Consider the following 15,480-nt stretch of genomic DNA (forward strand, 5'->3'; position numbering starts at 1 on the left):
CTCCTTGTAGGATGCACTGTGTTTTCTTTATCTTTTTAAGAGTGATACATTCATCCTAACTCTAAATGCATGTCTTACTTTGTGTAGGAAGCAGCGCTCTTAGATATTGTCGATCAGGCATGTGGATTATTTACACAAGAAGAGGTGAGGCATTTTCATGAAATGCTTGGATTAACTAGTTTTGAATTTCTGATGAGACATGATAATGAGTTAAGAATCAACTTCTGTTTGGCATGCCTTTTATTGGTTCTAAGTTAAAATGTGAGCTTTGATACATTGGTCAATACATTTGCTAACCTGTTCAGAGTTAATGAAGGTTTCATGAGCAAAGGGAGGAGAAGAAAGCAAGAGTGATATATCGCTTGAGTCATGTAAAACTTCCATTGAATGCAAAATACAAATGAGCAGTGAGCTTGTACTAAGCCCCAAATGTGATGAGATGAAACCCAAATGCTAAAAGTAAAAACTGTACCCTTTGTTGAGGGCAGTCACATTCCTACACAATAACAACATTAGTGAAGCATCTTGCATGATAAAACCAAGATATCCAACATACCTACACATATCCAACATTAATTTCTTGGATCCTAGCATTACTCAATCTTCTTTAGGTTTAGAATGTGATATCTATGATAAACGACAACCACTGGGTATGCTATGTTGAATATCATACAAATGCCTCACATTGACTATGGCTAAATATGGAGTGATTACTTTCCTATTCTATAGGTTCTCTCATCTTCGCACAAGTAAGAGTGCATTTATTTTTCAATTTAGTAATTTAATCCTATTATTTCTTAGAAAGGGATATAATACAAGAAAAGTAATGAAGAAACTCCGCGGTGTCCTTTATATCTTTGGAATTTTGGCTTTGGGTATGTTTAGGATCCTTGAACGTAGAATTCAAATACAAGGTGGGCAGCTTCCTAGCCCATTTCTTAGGGGTGTGCGCGCGCGTGTGTGTTTATAGTTTCTCAACTTTTCTTTTTTCCATCGTTCTTTGCAGCAATCACTCTTCGATTGTTTGCAAACTCACTACATAGATCATGATGTATATTTGTCCTATATGGACATTTTCGCTTGCCAGTTTTTTTCCTGGTTAGCTATCTTGTAATATAAAGCATTCAGGGTTTTGTATTAAAAAAGAAAGTGTGTGTGTGTGTATATATATATATATATATATATATATAGAGAGAGAGAGAGAGAGAGAGAGAGAGAAAGAAAGAAATTTTATTAGAGTCTTCCGATGACCGATGGGTCTATGAGACTGAAAGAAAACCTGATACAAATCACAATAAGGGTTGAGCTACTGAAACGAGCATCATCACCCATGCTGAATCCTAAGTCTGATCATACATAATCAAATCAAATACATCTGGATGTAACAATGAAAAGAAAAGGACTGGAGCGGAGCGTAATCCTTCGTATGTCATGTCGCCCTAGCTGGTGATGGGACGCTGGTGCCCGTCAAGGGGTGCTGTACATCTCGGTCTCCTGGACAAGGCTCGACGCAAGACCAGAGCCACCGTGACTCCCGTGGGACGTATCACGGGTCTAAATAATGACGGGAGGTCCCCCAGAGTGATCTGTGTGTCCCCTCGATGTCTCATGTGTCGTGCTGCGGTCGTTGGGTCGGGGTCTCTGTCACGTCTGCAGCTAGAGACTGGACGATCAATGTCACTCGATGGGAAGAACTCTGTGATCCTGCTCTGAGAGGTGTCTGATGATGTGGCCAAGCCCCATCGCCTGAGTAAGTACTCTTTGTGTCGGACCCCCTCGTGAATGAAAGCCACGAGGCATCTCTGATTTGGGTAGGCGAGGAATCTAGAAAGGAGCCCGGAGCTGTCTCTGAAGAGGCAGTGGTAGCGACCTCGAATCTCATAGTACACTGGGCACCTCAAAATAAAATGCTCCTCGCACTCGACCTCCTGATAGTCGCACAATATGCATAAGCGATGCTCCCTAGGAATCCCCTCAGCTCTGCCGCTCTCTATGCGGAGGCGGTGTGATGATACCTGAAATTGTTCGATGGAGATCCGTAGTGAGTGAGGCATATGAAGCTCAATGTACCCCGGTGGTGTGATGAATCCCTCCTTCGAAATACAAAGACAGTAATCTTTGTAGAAACTTAGCTTCATTGGAAGCTCCCTCGGCTCTAACCAGGTCCTAAAGGTGTGTAGGTGCAGGAGATCCTCACGAATGACCTGGTTGGTGTGTAGTGTTTGACGCAGGGGCAACGGATAACTTTATATAAGAGGATCTAGTCCTCAAACTCGGTATCAAGACTGAAGAGCTGGGCAGAGCCCTAGATGCTGATCAAATGTTTCATGGGGACCCCTTTCCTGTTAATCCATTGATTGGGAAGCTTCGTGTGCATGTAAAGTTATGTAGATCAGGAAGACTTCTTCATTTCCTCTCTCAAGCGTCATGGTATAGTTCTTGGGATTCCTTGGTTTCATTGTAGGGCAGTGAAGTTGCCTCTCCCTGAAAGAGTGTTAGATTTTATACATAGGGCTAAAGCGCAACCGATTGTTGCGAGGAACAGAGGGGCGAGGAACAGAGGGGAGACTATCCCCATTGTATGTGATGTTTCTGTTGGCAAAGCAATGAGATCTGCTGTTTCAGCGTACATGGTTTTCATTAAGGGAAATGATTTGGAATTGCATGCTGAAATGAATGATCTAGATTCCCTATCCACGCATAGATGATCTGCTGCATCAGCTGAGTGGAGCTGTGGTATTTAGCAGCACAGATCTGAAAAGTTACTATCATAAAGTCCGTATACAACCACAGGATGTGCATTAGACGGCATTCCGCACTGCCTTTGGTTTATACAAGTATTTGGTGATGCCGTTTGGTTCGACAAATGCCCCTGCCACCTTTAACAAAATGATGGATTGTATCTTCCGTCCTTATAGGCACTTCTTGGCACCTTCTTTGATGACATCATAGTGTTTTCTAAATCCAAAGAAGAGAACATGGAACATCTTGCTATTGTTTTGCAAGATTTGCGTAATCATAAGCTCTATACAAATAGCAAAAAGAGTGAATTTTTCCTGAAGAGATCCACTATTTGGGACATATTATTTTCAAGAAAGAAATATGCATTTGACTTCTTGCACTTCCAACCATGTAGTGTTGGAATCTTGCCTTCCAAAAAAGAGGGCACCCATCACAAGCTGCTGCTCCTCCCCGTTCCAAGCTGCTCCCCTCCCCTCCTCCCTCTCCCCGCAGCCCCCTCCCTCTCAGCCCCTCTCCCTCTCTCCCCCCCTCCCTCGCAGCCCTCTCCCTCGCTGCCCCTCTCCTTCGCTGCCCCTCAGCCCGCCCCTCCTTCGCCCTCTCCGCCCCTTCAGCCCCCCCCTCGCCATCTTCTCCCCTACCCGCCCCTACCCTCCTCGCCCTCTCCTCCCCTACCTGCCCCCATCAGCCCGCCCCCCCTAACCGCCCCCTTCTACCCACCCCTCCTCCCCGCCCCCCTTCCCCGCCCCATTCCCTTCCCTTCGCCCCTACCCTTCTAGCCCGCCTCCCTCGTCCCTTTCCTCCTCCTCCCCTCCCTAATCCGACCTCTCCCGCCTCCCCTTCCCCATCTTGTCTCCCCACCGTTGCCTTTCGCCTCTTTCATTCTCCCACAACGTTTTTTGGAACGGACGGAGCCTCAAAAGTGTTCGAATCGGCCTCCTCACCTCAATTGGTGATGGATATTCCGTCAACCAATCCTATTCCACCTCCACCGGCCGCGAAAACTATTACATTTTCTGAAGTTGAGTTGCAGCAGCTCAAGAAGGACGTAGAGATTGAATGCTCTACCATGTTGATCACACGCATCTTCGGGTCTCACCCTTCTAGATCCCAAGCAAGAGATTGGATGCTTGCGGCTCTTCTTCGAGACCTCACTCCACGACTTTTAGATGTTCATCTTATGGGACGAGGCTTTTTCCAGGTTGTCTTGGACACTCCAGAGGCTGCGAGCACCTTGCTTAAAGCTGATATTTTACACCTGGGACACCTGAAGATTTTATTTGATGCCTTCAATATTGGTTTTGACCAAGTGGAGGTAGACAAGGAAGATTTTTCGCTCTTCATTAGATTTCTCGGGCTTCCCCAGGTTTTCCATCGACTTCTTCCCCAGGTTATTGAGGAGCATTTTGGCGTGGTTGCTGAGATCCCCCCCCTCCCTGAGTTGCCGTTGACTGCAGCACTTGCTCCTCAGCCTCAACAGGGGGGTGGTACAGGTCCAACACTTGCTCCTCGGCCTCGACAGGGTGGTGGCACGGCTCCTACATGCTTCAGTGCTCATCATCGAGATTCAACAGAGGGCTCCTTTGGTACTGCCGCCTATTGCCTCCGGTGCCTCACGACCTTCAGGGGCATTTGCCGCACCTCGTTGGTCCGTGTGCAGATTCCACCTTGAGTTCACGAGGATGCATTAGTTGACTCTGCTTCAGTTCGGGCTGTCCCTCCAATCTCACCTCACACAGTCCGAGACGCTTCAGCTTCGACCTCCTCCCCGGTTGCAGCTTCTCCCCTGGACCCAGCGGATCCCCCTTTATCTGGTTTGGTGCCAAACCCTCTCCCCGTTCTGCAAGCAGGAGAGGTCTTTGCGGCCGTTCAGGCACATGGTCGTCTTGAGCAATCCTCACTTTCTCCCTTGGATAGGGGGAAGGGGGTGGTTTACACTATTGATCCTCTTCCCTCAGAAGGAATCCGTCGCACTCCGGTGTCTGGCCTGATTCACAGGAACTCATTTTCAGCTTTGGCATATGCTTCAGACTTTCCAGAGGAGGAGTTTGTGCCCTCTACTTTTGGTGAGCCAGTGATTGGGTTTCCTGTTGACAGGGCTTCTTCGTTAGGTGGCAAGGTTTTTTCCCCTGTTGATTTTTCGACACTTGGTTCCATTCCTCGCTCCTCGAGCAGGAGGTCTTCCCCTGTTGAGGGGTTTGTTTTCGCCACTAGGTCGGGTAAGGTGTTCCATTCTACATCCTCCCGTTGATGAGGATTGTTAGCTGGAACATACAGGGCCTAGGTGGCGTCCCACATTGTCGCCACAGACAGTTGATTTGGGATCAGCTTCATCTAGGTGTTACTGGGGGTTCCATTGATGTCTTATTTATTCAAGAGCACAAACTGGATTCTAGGGATTGTGCCAAGTCAAGCAAGTTGCTTTTTGGCCATACGTTTTGGTCGCTTGCCTTGGGCACTAGGGGAGGCATTTCTATTTCAGTTTCACAGTCAGTTCTCCCCTTAGTTGTTGGACACGGAGTCATTATCCCCTCTAGGGCTCAGTGGATTATTCTCTTGATTGGAGGGCGTAAGGTTGGTTTCCTCAACCTGTATGCCTCCAACATTAGAGGGGAACGTGTCATTATGTGGAAGGATTTGCTCTCTTGGGCCCCCATTGCAGATTCATGGGTGATTGGAGGTGACTTCAACATGGTTGAGTTACCGTCAGACAAAAAAGGAGGTAGCGAAGGAGGACTTCACTGTTTGGAGAGAGCAGCTTCCCTTCCATGAGTATTTTGAATTTTATTTTGCTCTCAGCAATGCCATGGGTTATTGTTCCGGAGAAGTTTGGAAGTTGTTATTTCAACAAGATTGATACAATGATGATACGACTGATGTACCAACACAAAAGCAAGATGCAACAGATAATTCACAATCGGTGTGACAACATAAAGCTACCTTTACATCTTCTACAGCCAACATTTTTTCATCCAGTCTGATGCACAGTTTAAAAACCACAGCGTTTTGGCCTTTAGAAAGTGCAGCATGACCATTTTCCTCTGAAACAGGAGACAATTTTTAATAAATAAAGCTGATCTCTCCATCCTCGCATTGAATTGTATCCCAATCACTATAAAACTTAAGGATTGCATTGCAGAGGTCTACCCTGCAAACGTGAAAACAGTGATGGATCTTCTTCCTTTTTTTTTTTGCAAGAAAGAGACTTCTATTAAGTAAGAGAACAAGGATGAATTAAATTCATCAGGCCTGTCCTTTTCTTTTTCAGGAATTGTTGTCATCTCTTGTTTTGAATAAAATGGAGTCTTGAATTGTTGCGAATAAGATGGAATGATTTGTCCAGTAAGCGAATTGAGTTTCAAAGTTTATTTTTTGTTTTTGGGCGTTTGTCCAAATGTGATCGAGCGTTGATCCATATATTGTTGTTGTGGTTTGGATTTTTTGTTTCATATTGTACTTGTTCATGATGGTTTGTAAGTCTGTTAATTTTTTATTTTTTATATTAAAGTCAATATTGAAGTCGCCCACAGCAAATGTTAGTTGTTTGGTATTTGTTTTGTTTAGTATTATTTCTAATATTTCTAGTAGGGTTGCATTCGAACTTCCTGGCGATTTATAAATGTTGAGTATGTAAAAAATTTCGTTTTTTTCACTTTGAAAGATTGTTAGTAGACATTGTGCCCCTTGTTTGTGCATGTATTTGTTTTGTAGCAGCTTAGTCTTTTTTTGGTAGTATGTAGCAATGCCTAGTCTGTCGTGTTTATATACCACTTGAAGGTCTTGTAATTGTATGTTGTTTTGTTTATTTCTTTGAGTTTCTTGCAAGCATAGCACTGTGGATGTCGTCAGTGCATGTGATGCTAGTATGTCTTTTTTATGTGCCATCAGTTTTGCTGTGGTCAATGAGTGGATGATGATTTCGTGGTTCGTATGGTTTTGTTTGATTGTTGTTTGAATGATCCATGGAGATTCAATTCTCAGTCTGTTCATTTCCTCTAGTACAATTTTATCTACTTTGATGTGTTTGTTCTCAATATTTTTTAAAAGGAATAAATTTTTTGGGTCCCTTATCCTTGATAGTTCTGTGTATACTAGGCCATGTGTCTTTATGTTTGTTGGGTCAAATGCAAGGGAATCCATTGTTAAACCCTGAGCTTGATGTATAGTTCTAGCCACTGTAGCTTGAATAGGGAATTGTGTTCTTGTAAATGTGTTTAAGTGGTTTCTTCCCACTTGAAATTCCCTATGTGTTTGGAAGATTGGTGTCCATGTTTCTTGTGTGCCATTGTGGAATAAGTTTTTGTTGTTATATCTTCTTTTTATTCCGACCTTGTTATTGTTAAATAGTATCCATACTACTGGTTCATATTGATTAGTGTCTGAGTGCATGAAAATCCCATCAGCACCATTCACTAAGCCGTCTGTCACATCCAAATTTGCAGAGCATATCTCCACAATCATTCCGACTTTAGCTTCTGTGCAACCCCCCTGTGCACTTAGGGTCATCTGGAATTTTGATTCTTTTACTGCAGTGAATGTGTCTTTTGTCCCTTGCGCACAGTGTGTGCGGTTGTCCAGGTAGTGAGTCGAAGACATCGTTGTTGTGTTTGTGTAAAATAGATGTGGTATTATTTCCATAGGTGGTAGAGGACGAACGTATGTTTTGTTAAGAATGTTCAACTCATCTTGCGACTGTACACCTACTCTAATTTTGTTTAGAAGAGTCAGGTACTCTATATTGTCTTGTCTTATTGGTTTTGTTAACTCAAAGTAGCGGAAGTGCTCTCGCCATATTTGGCTTGCAGCTGATATTTCTTGGGACTTATTTGAGAATACCCAACTGTCCTGTGTAGGGCTTGCTTGAAATATGTCCCCACATAGGATGACATCGACTCCGCCGAAAGGCTCGGAGTGGTTATGCTTTATCTCACGCATTTGCATATCGGCTGCTGCGAAGGTGTTCTGTCCGACGAGCGATATTTTATCAATCACAAGCAGTTCTAGCATGCTGAATTGAAGTGAGAGTTCCTGTAGTTTCTCTGCTCCTAGTGCAGTGTATGCCGCGGTCAGCAATGGCAGATGCAGGGCTGAGTGTATGGTGTATCCTCCAATGTGAAAGGCCGCTCTTCCTGTGTAGGCAAGTAGCAGTGCCCTTTGTTTGGTGTTGTCTGATGTTTGCTTGTGTGTGTAGTGCCCCATAAGTGCTTGCACCAGCAGCAGCAACGTGAATGTCTTCCCCGTACCTGCATTCCCTGATAGGATTAGTCTAATCTTGTTTTCTTTATTTCTTCTTTTCTTGTTCATGATGTCATCAACTATGCGTCGTTGTTCATTGTTAAGTTCTCTGTATTGCTTGCGGTACTCTTCGTTTGGCATAATCTCGCGGGTTTTCATTGTCTGTGGCGGCCTGATTGTGTGATTTCTTTTATGTGCCATATCTATTGCAATGTCATATTCCTCTCGCTTTTTAGGGGAAACGCTGCTGTCTGATGATGCACTGCTTTGTGGGCTGTTCGGTCGATGTTGATGCTGGGATATGTTAGCTTTGTTGAAGTTTGTTTTATTGTTTTCAATGTCGTCCTTGTTTGCAATGTATACTTCGTGCCATGTTCTGTTGGCGTTGTTCAAAGTCGGCTCATCCGTGTGGAAAGGCATGTAGAGCAGGCACATCTCCCTGTAGTAATTCTCAGGGTCTTTTGATTTTGGTGCAAGAGGAAATGGTTACCCAGGAACACGAACACGTCTTTGAGGTGCAGGAGGACTAACCAAACGAGCACCACCTGCAACCACCACAATTACAGTTCAGTGAAAGTTTTCTGCAAAAGACTACACACAAGTGTAACCAAATAAAGCTGTAGGTATGAGACAAATACCATGAACAGCACAAGCGGTATCGACTGTCTCCACCTCTTCCTTGACAGGTCGTTTACCAAGCCAAACTTCAGAAGCCTGAGCTCCTCTCATACGAGATTCCCGTACTTCTGAATCGCAAGAGACAAAGATTGTTAACCACAATCCTCAGATACAAGCAGTACTTGTAAAAAGCATCGAGTAATTAGATGATGTCACACTATACGAATCGCTTCCAACATACATAGCTTGTTCCACGGAATCTGCAAAGCAATGAACGACAACGAAAATGAAGCAAAATAGCAGCATGGACGGGAAGAAACAACACGACAAACGTGCATGCAAGGCAATCAACCACCACCAATATATCCTTCATGGACGACACGTGGACAAACGAACGGACGCCGCTAATAGACACGTGGACACCGCAAAAAGCAAAAAAGAAACAACCAATCAGCGCACCAGAGAATCCACCCAATCACAAACTACAATTCCTCGCTTTCCTAAGGAAGCGGTACTTTACGTAAGCCTACCCACCAGGGCAGGCCAAAAAACCTGCAACAGCAAGCTCAAAACGGAATACATCATGAAACCATGAGGATAAATCAACCCCCTCAAAATGAGGTGGAAAACAACCAAGGCTAAGGTTGAAAGTGCCACCTCAACCTTGTAAGAGTCTCAGAGAAGAAAGGAGAATCCTTCCATTCCCTGAAGAAAGAAGCCCTCCTAGCTAAGGCTGCACGGGAGTCTCCCTGTATACTCGTCCATACGGCCATCAAGGTATGTATGGTGTCTGTCCAGATACTAGCCAATGTGTGCAAGGGATGAACTTGAGTTCTCTCCAATGCCTCTGTGCATCTGGATCTCCAGATATGCCAGGCTGCTATGCTCGCTAGAATCTCCCAAGAGGTAACCACAGAGGCATGTATAGCTGCAAAAGGAAGGTGTGGTGCTACATCCAAAGAACATGACTCAACCTGATGACGATGAATCGAAATGGCCCAAGAAGAGTCATGTCTCTTATAGAAGAACTGAGGCCCCATAAGAGAAAGCCAAGCCACTAAGCCCCAAGTCAAAAAGAATAGAGAGTACACAAAGTGACTGAAAATCCTGGCTACCCCCATCCAAATCATCCTTGCCTATCTGCAATCCCATAAGCAATGCTGAATCGTCTCCAAAGTAGAGAGGCAACGAGGGCAAGTAGGATGCCTTCCTTTTTTACTACTGTGGCAGAGATACTTGGTTGGATGATGCCTTTCTTATTCAGCCACAGCTGTAGCAGGTCTCTCGTGACATTCGGGGAATCTAGGCACACCTGAAAGAAACCTTGTCCCAACAAACGAACATCCTTAAGGTGGGGGGCGAGCTCCTGAAGAAGCACCGCAAGCATCCAATCTCTAGCTTGTGACCTGGAGGGGTGGGAGCCATGGATGCGTGCGAAGAGAGTCGTGGAACACTCATGCTCCAAATGCTTTTGCAACTGCTATAGCTCGTCTTTTGAGAAAGTGACGGTTCTCGCGGCCAATGTGGGCTGTAACGGATTGACTGAGTGGGAACCCATTCTTCAATCGAGGTGGAAAAGGCCAATTCAAACGCAAGGAAGAACTCCGTCCGCTTTCCTGTAGCCCAGGAGACCCCTAAAGGATAAAAGGGTACTCCAGATGAGGGAAGAGGGTGAAAGGAAGGAGGGAGAGAGAGGATGAGCATAGGAGTAGTCAGCAAATAGGGGGGTCAGCAAATAGGGGGGGCAGCAAGAGGAGAGGAGGGAGAGGAGAGGAGGGGGGGATAGAGGAGAGGAGGAGTGGAGGAGAGGGGGGTGGCGGGGGAAGCAAAGAAAGAGCGGGGGGCGGGGGGGGGAAGGCGGAGGGAGCAGCAGGTAAGGGGGAGGGGAGGGAGGAGGCAGCGCGTGGGGGGAGGCTGCAGCAGCACGGGGGGGACTGCAGCAGCAAGGGAAAGGAGTCGGGGGGGGAGGCGGGGGGTAGGGGGGAGGGGAGGGGAGGGAGGAGAAGCAAGGAGGGGAGGGAGGAGGCGGGGGGAGCAGCAGGTAGGAGGGAGGGGAGGGAAGAGGCAGCGCGCGGGGGAGGAGGCAGCGCGCAGGGGGAGGCTGCAGCAGCGCGGGGGGGCTGCAGCAGCGAGGGAGGGGAGTCGGGGGGGGAGGGGAGGGAGGGGGCAGCAAGGAGGGGAGCAGGAGCAGCGGGGAGCAGCAGCATCCAACTAGGACATGAGGAATTTTCTATTTGCACTGATCTTACTGGCTAGAATTTGGCCATTTTACTCTTGGATTTTGAGAAATCTTATGATTTCACTCTGTTGTTTTGGCTTTCTATACATGGAGAGATTGCAGTGAACCTGTGGAGATCCTGGTTCGGGGCTGACCCTACTTGTCCTCGTTGTCACATGGCAGTTGAGTCAGTACAGCATTGCCTTTGGGAGTGCAGACGGGTGTGGACGATCCCGAAAGGTTTTGCTAGGATTTTCAGCATCTTTCATATAGCACCTTTCTATATGACCTTGGTTTCAGTGGCTTGGTTATCTCTTACTAGCCCTTAGGTGTTTTTCGAGGGACATAATCCAGATCCAGCTCTCATTGTACGGCGACACTCAGTGGAGTCTTGTTCCCTTCACTCCTTTCAGAGCTGCTCGTGCCTCAGTAGACACGTCTTGGGAGATTTTGGCTAGCATTGCAGCTTGGCATATTTAGAGAGCCAGGTGTACGGAGGCGATGGAGGGTATCCAGGTTCACCCTTCCCAGGCTATGGCCAGTATTTGGACCAACACATTACACACTTGGATGGCCATATGGGCGAGCATGCAAGGATCCTCCAGAGCAGCCAGTGCCAGGAGAGTTACTTTTTTTAGAGTTTGGAGAGGATGTCCTTTCTTCTCTGAGTCTCCCTCAGGGTTGAGATGGCATTTTCAGCGTTTGCCTTGGTTCTTTATTTTTTCATTTTGAGCTGTTTTTTCCTCATGCATTGCATGATGTACTCCCGCATTTGAGCTTCCTCTCGCGGTTTTCATTCATACTTAATGAAGTAATATTCTAGAAAAAAAAAAATAATGTGACCATTGCTTATCATAGGGATCTCAAAGAGATGAGGGAGCAATATGTCAGTGACCCAGACTTTAGAGAGATAATGCAGCAAATGCAAGAGGGATAGTCGACAGTTAGTATTTTATGAAAGACAACTATCTAATGAGGGATGACTGCTTGCGCATCACTCGAGAGATGAGGTAGCATATGGAGGTGCATGACAATCGTCCAAAATCTTCTGGGCATAGAGGTATTGCAGCTACTACCCAAGCTTTGGAGATGCATTTTTATTGGCCAGCCATGCGTAAGTATATACACAAGTTTGTTACAGAATACCTTGTCATAAAGTCAAGTATGACAGACGGAAGGCACTTGGCCTACTTATGTCTCACCTCTTCCTATGCCTCAGGTACTGTGGGAAAGTATAGCAATGGACTTTATCTTTGATTTGCCGCTATCAAAGACAAGGAATGATGGGATATGGAATATTATATACAGATTCAGCAGATAAGCCCATTTTATTATGGTGCACAAGAACATCAAGGCAGACCACATGGCCAAAGTTTTCATGACTCAGATCTTTAAGTATGCCAAAGTCCATTGACAGTGACCGAGATCCTAGAATGACTTGTCAATTTTGGAGAGCTTTATTTGACAATATGGGGACAAATCTGAATTTTTCTTAAATCAGACCTTCATACCTCCATAGGAAAAGCCCCATCTGAGCTCATATATGGAAAAGGGATTCAGCCATTGATCTTGAGGACCAAGAGGAGATATTTGCAGCTGATCAGTATGTCAGAGATTTCCAGACATCATTCAGCCAAGTGCGGACAGCAATAGAAAGATCTCAAGAGAAACAAAAGAAAGCTACAGAGAAGCATAGACCTCAAGAGAGGGGATTTGGTACTTTTAAAGTTTGAGAAAGCTAGGCTTCCCAAGCTTAAAGGCAAAGAGAAAGTGTATGCCAAGCTGTCTACCGAGTACAATGTCCCTTTCTATGTCACAGATGAAATCAAGGATTGGAGTTGCCAGAGCATTGGAAGATTCACCATGTGAGTCTCTAAAGGAATATCAAGGGCCGGAGCCTACAAAACCTATAATGGAAGATCCACCAGAAGTGGATGAACTGGAGGAGATCCTTTAGCTAGAGCAGATTGTGTATCATATGGTATGCAAGGAACCCCAGGGCAAGGTATTTTATATGTACCTTGTTAAGTTCATAAATTGAATGCCAAGTGGATGGATGAAGACATGTTGTCTGATTATCCACAAGTTCATATTTACAAAGAGGCTTTTCAATCGAGTTCAATTGATTAGCAGCGGATGGGGATGTCACCAAGTTGTCAATACTCCAAGTAAAATACAAAGTTGACCTTTTACTTAACCATATTATATAATTATGGTCAAACAATGCTTCTAATTGGTCAAAGCATTGCTTCAGTCAAAGACACTTGACTTTAGTCAAGAAGGCCTAACTTTGGTTAAGAAGACTTGGTTTAGGCTGAGAGCGTTGACTTTAGTCAACCAAGATATTCCAACCTCGGTTAGAGAGATTTGGTTATAATTTAGGCACCTTGATTATCGGTCAAAGCCCCTTAATTATAGTCAAAGAGGGTTGACCTTGGTCAACTAGAGAATTAATATATGTGATGTGTTGCATTGCCTCGTCAGTCTCTATGTCCTGTGGTCTAGCCGCATCCTACTGCTCTCTAATCCATCATAGTAGTGTCTCCCTGTGCCAACACATCTCCATCAGATAGAGCCCAATCAAGACCTAGTCATGAAAATGGATCAATCGTGATAGTGGATTGAAGCCACTCTTCAAGTAGAGACAGTGGTAGCATCCTCGGATCTCATAATAGGCTAGGCAAGCACACAGAAAATGCTCCTCTATCTCAACTTCCCCCAGCGTACAGAGTATGGAGATCCTTTGCTCTCTAGGTATACCTGCAGCTCTCCTCGCCTAGATCCTCATCTGATGGGACAAACCCCGCATCTATCCAATGGCAATCCTCAGTGCATGTGAGACTCCTTTGTCCTCGAGATACTGGGGTCTGATGATGAATCCTCTCAAGAAGTGGTCGTGGAGAACTGGATCTTGGTGAGGAGCTCTTGGTCCCCTCCCCAAGTCTGAGATGTATGGAGCTTGAGGAGATCTAATTGTATGATTTGGTTGATCTCATCTCGTGGGATGGATTCAGGAGGTGCGTCCATGCTATACTGAAAGGGGGGAAGTCTGACCATCTGGATACCATGCCTGGCAAGCCATGTGGATATGTGTGCATACCATGTGTTTGCCCTGCCCTCTGCTAGTCGTATGGATGACTTTAGAGCCAGCCTCGGAAGTCTCCAGTGAGGTTAGTCCCAAACTCTTTCATTGTCTGAAAGATGGCACTAACTTGGAGCTGCCATGGCGAACTCTGCCTGTACTATCTCATGCGGCATTGGGGGCTTACACTGACTCATCTTGGACCCCATAATCAGCTAAAGCAGCTCAAAATTCCTCCTCTTTGTCCTCAGGAGATCACATCCTCAGAAGGGTGCTGCATACATGGCAATCGCCTACACTAGCATATCCAAAAGCCAACGCTTTGTGGGTGGATCCTGGAAGTGTGTCCGGGAGCAATGTTGCTCTAGCCGAGCCAAAGCACTCCGCCCCCGTGTGAGTCGTGTGAGGTGTTGAAGACCATAACCTTTGTCTTCCCAAGGTTGACTGTCAGGTCTCTCTCTTCTCTAGGTCCTCCAAATGTCTCTAGAGTCCTTCCGTTGAAGATGATATAAGGACTATGTCATCAGCGTATAGCAATATCTGTATCATGAGGTTGGCTAGTAACGATCCCTCTGCTTCTTGGGGGGTCTATGAAGGATGTGATCTCATCAATGTAAAGTCCGAAGAGATCCAGTGAGAGAGGGCAACCTTGCTTCACCCCGATTGTGCTCTTGACCCAATCTGATAGACCACCTGGGGCAAAAACTCTGCCTCTGATTGACTCATATAGGCTCATCACACCCCAGATCAGCATTTCTGGAATTTGCATCTCCTATAGTCTTTTGATTATGTGAAATCATGGGAGAGTGTCGAAGGCCTTCCGAAAGTCTACGAAGCATGTGTAGACTTTCTGGTCTCTGGATCTCGCCTCCTCAATGATAGCCCTCGGAGTGAAGATGTGATCTAGAGTAGGGTGTTGCCTCCTAAATCCTACCTACCCTAGTGCCTGCTGCCCCTGTGCCTCTGTATGATTGCTGATCTCCCTCTCTAGTACCGATCCATAAATCTTGGCCAGTGTGTGTTTAATCATGAGGGTGCAGTAGTCCCAATATCCATAGGGTCTCCTACTTTGTGTATCGGTACAATAGTGGTGGGGCGGTAGTTCCCAGTATCCATGGGTCTCTTGCTTTGTGTATCGGCACAATTGTGGTGGTGCTCCGAGTCGGTGGGAAGCCGTGGCATCCGTCATGGTTGAACATTTGTGCTAGAACCAGGGCTAAGACCTCCTGCCCATGTGCGAAATGCTCAGTCCGTAGGCGCTCACGATCTTGTGCTTTTCGGCTGTGTAGCCAATGGAGCGCAGCCCGTACATTCTGTGTAAGTAAACAAGTGACAGTAGTGGGCCTGGGCATAGAGGACATGTCCGGTGGTGCCTGCATCAGAACATCATATAAGGAGCATGCATAAGTGTGCCACACTCTCGGATCAGTGATGGGAATGGGTGGCTTCCCCTCCGAAAGAAGCCACCATCCAATGGTCGGGTCTCCTTGAAATGATTTGACGATGTCATCCATCTTGTGTGTGAGGAAGGCCCATCTCTTGTGGCGCGTCAACCGTCGGAAGATTCGTTGTGCCTCAGATGACATCA

The 15,480-nt window shown here is 46.0% G+C and overlaps 1 protein-coding gene across 3 annotated transcripts in view; it reads left to right on the plus strand.

The window, feature by feature from the left end:
* LOC147892178 (uncharacterized) overlaps positions 1–15,480 on the plus strand; it is a 180,536-nt gene that overhangs the window by 93,387 nt on the left and 71,669 nt on the right. For all 3 annotated transcript variants that reach the window (XM_087388266.1, XM_087388268.1, XM_087388267.1), the window contains exon 7: positions 88–144. In XM_087388266.1, the coding sequence (XP_087244392.1) occupies positions 88–144 (57 nt within the window). The remainder of the gene's footprint in view (positions 1–87; positions 145–15,480) is intronic.

The sequence above is a fragment of the Dipteris shenzhenensis genome, chromosome 17 (genome assembly GCF_047967505.1).
Source record: "Dipteris shenzhenensis isolate YYH24624 ecotype China chromosome 17, Dip_SZ_1.0, whole genome shotgun sequence".
NCBI classification, from domain to species: Eukaryota; Viridiplantae; Streptophyta; class Polypodiopsida; order Gleicheniales; family Dipteridaceae; genus Dipteris; species Dipteris shenzhenensis.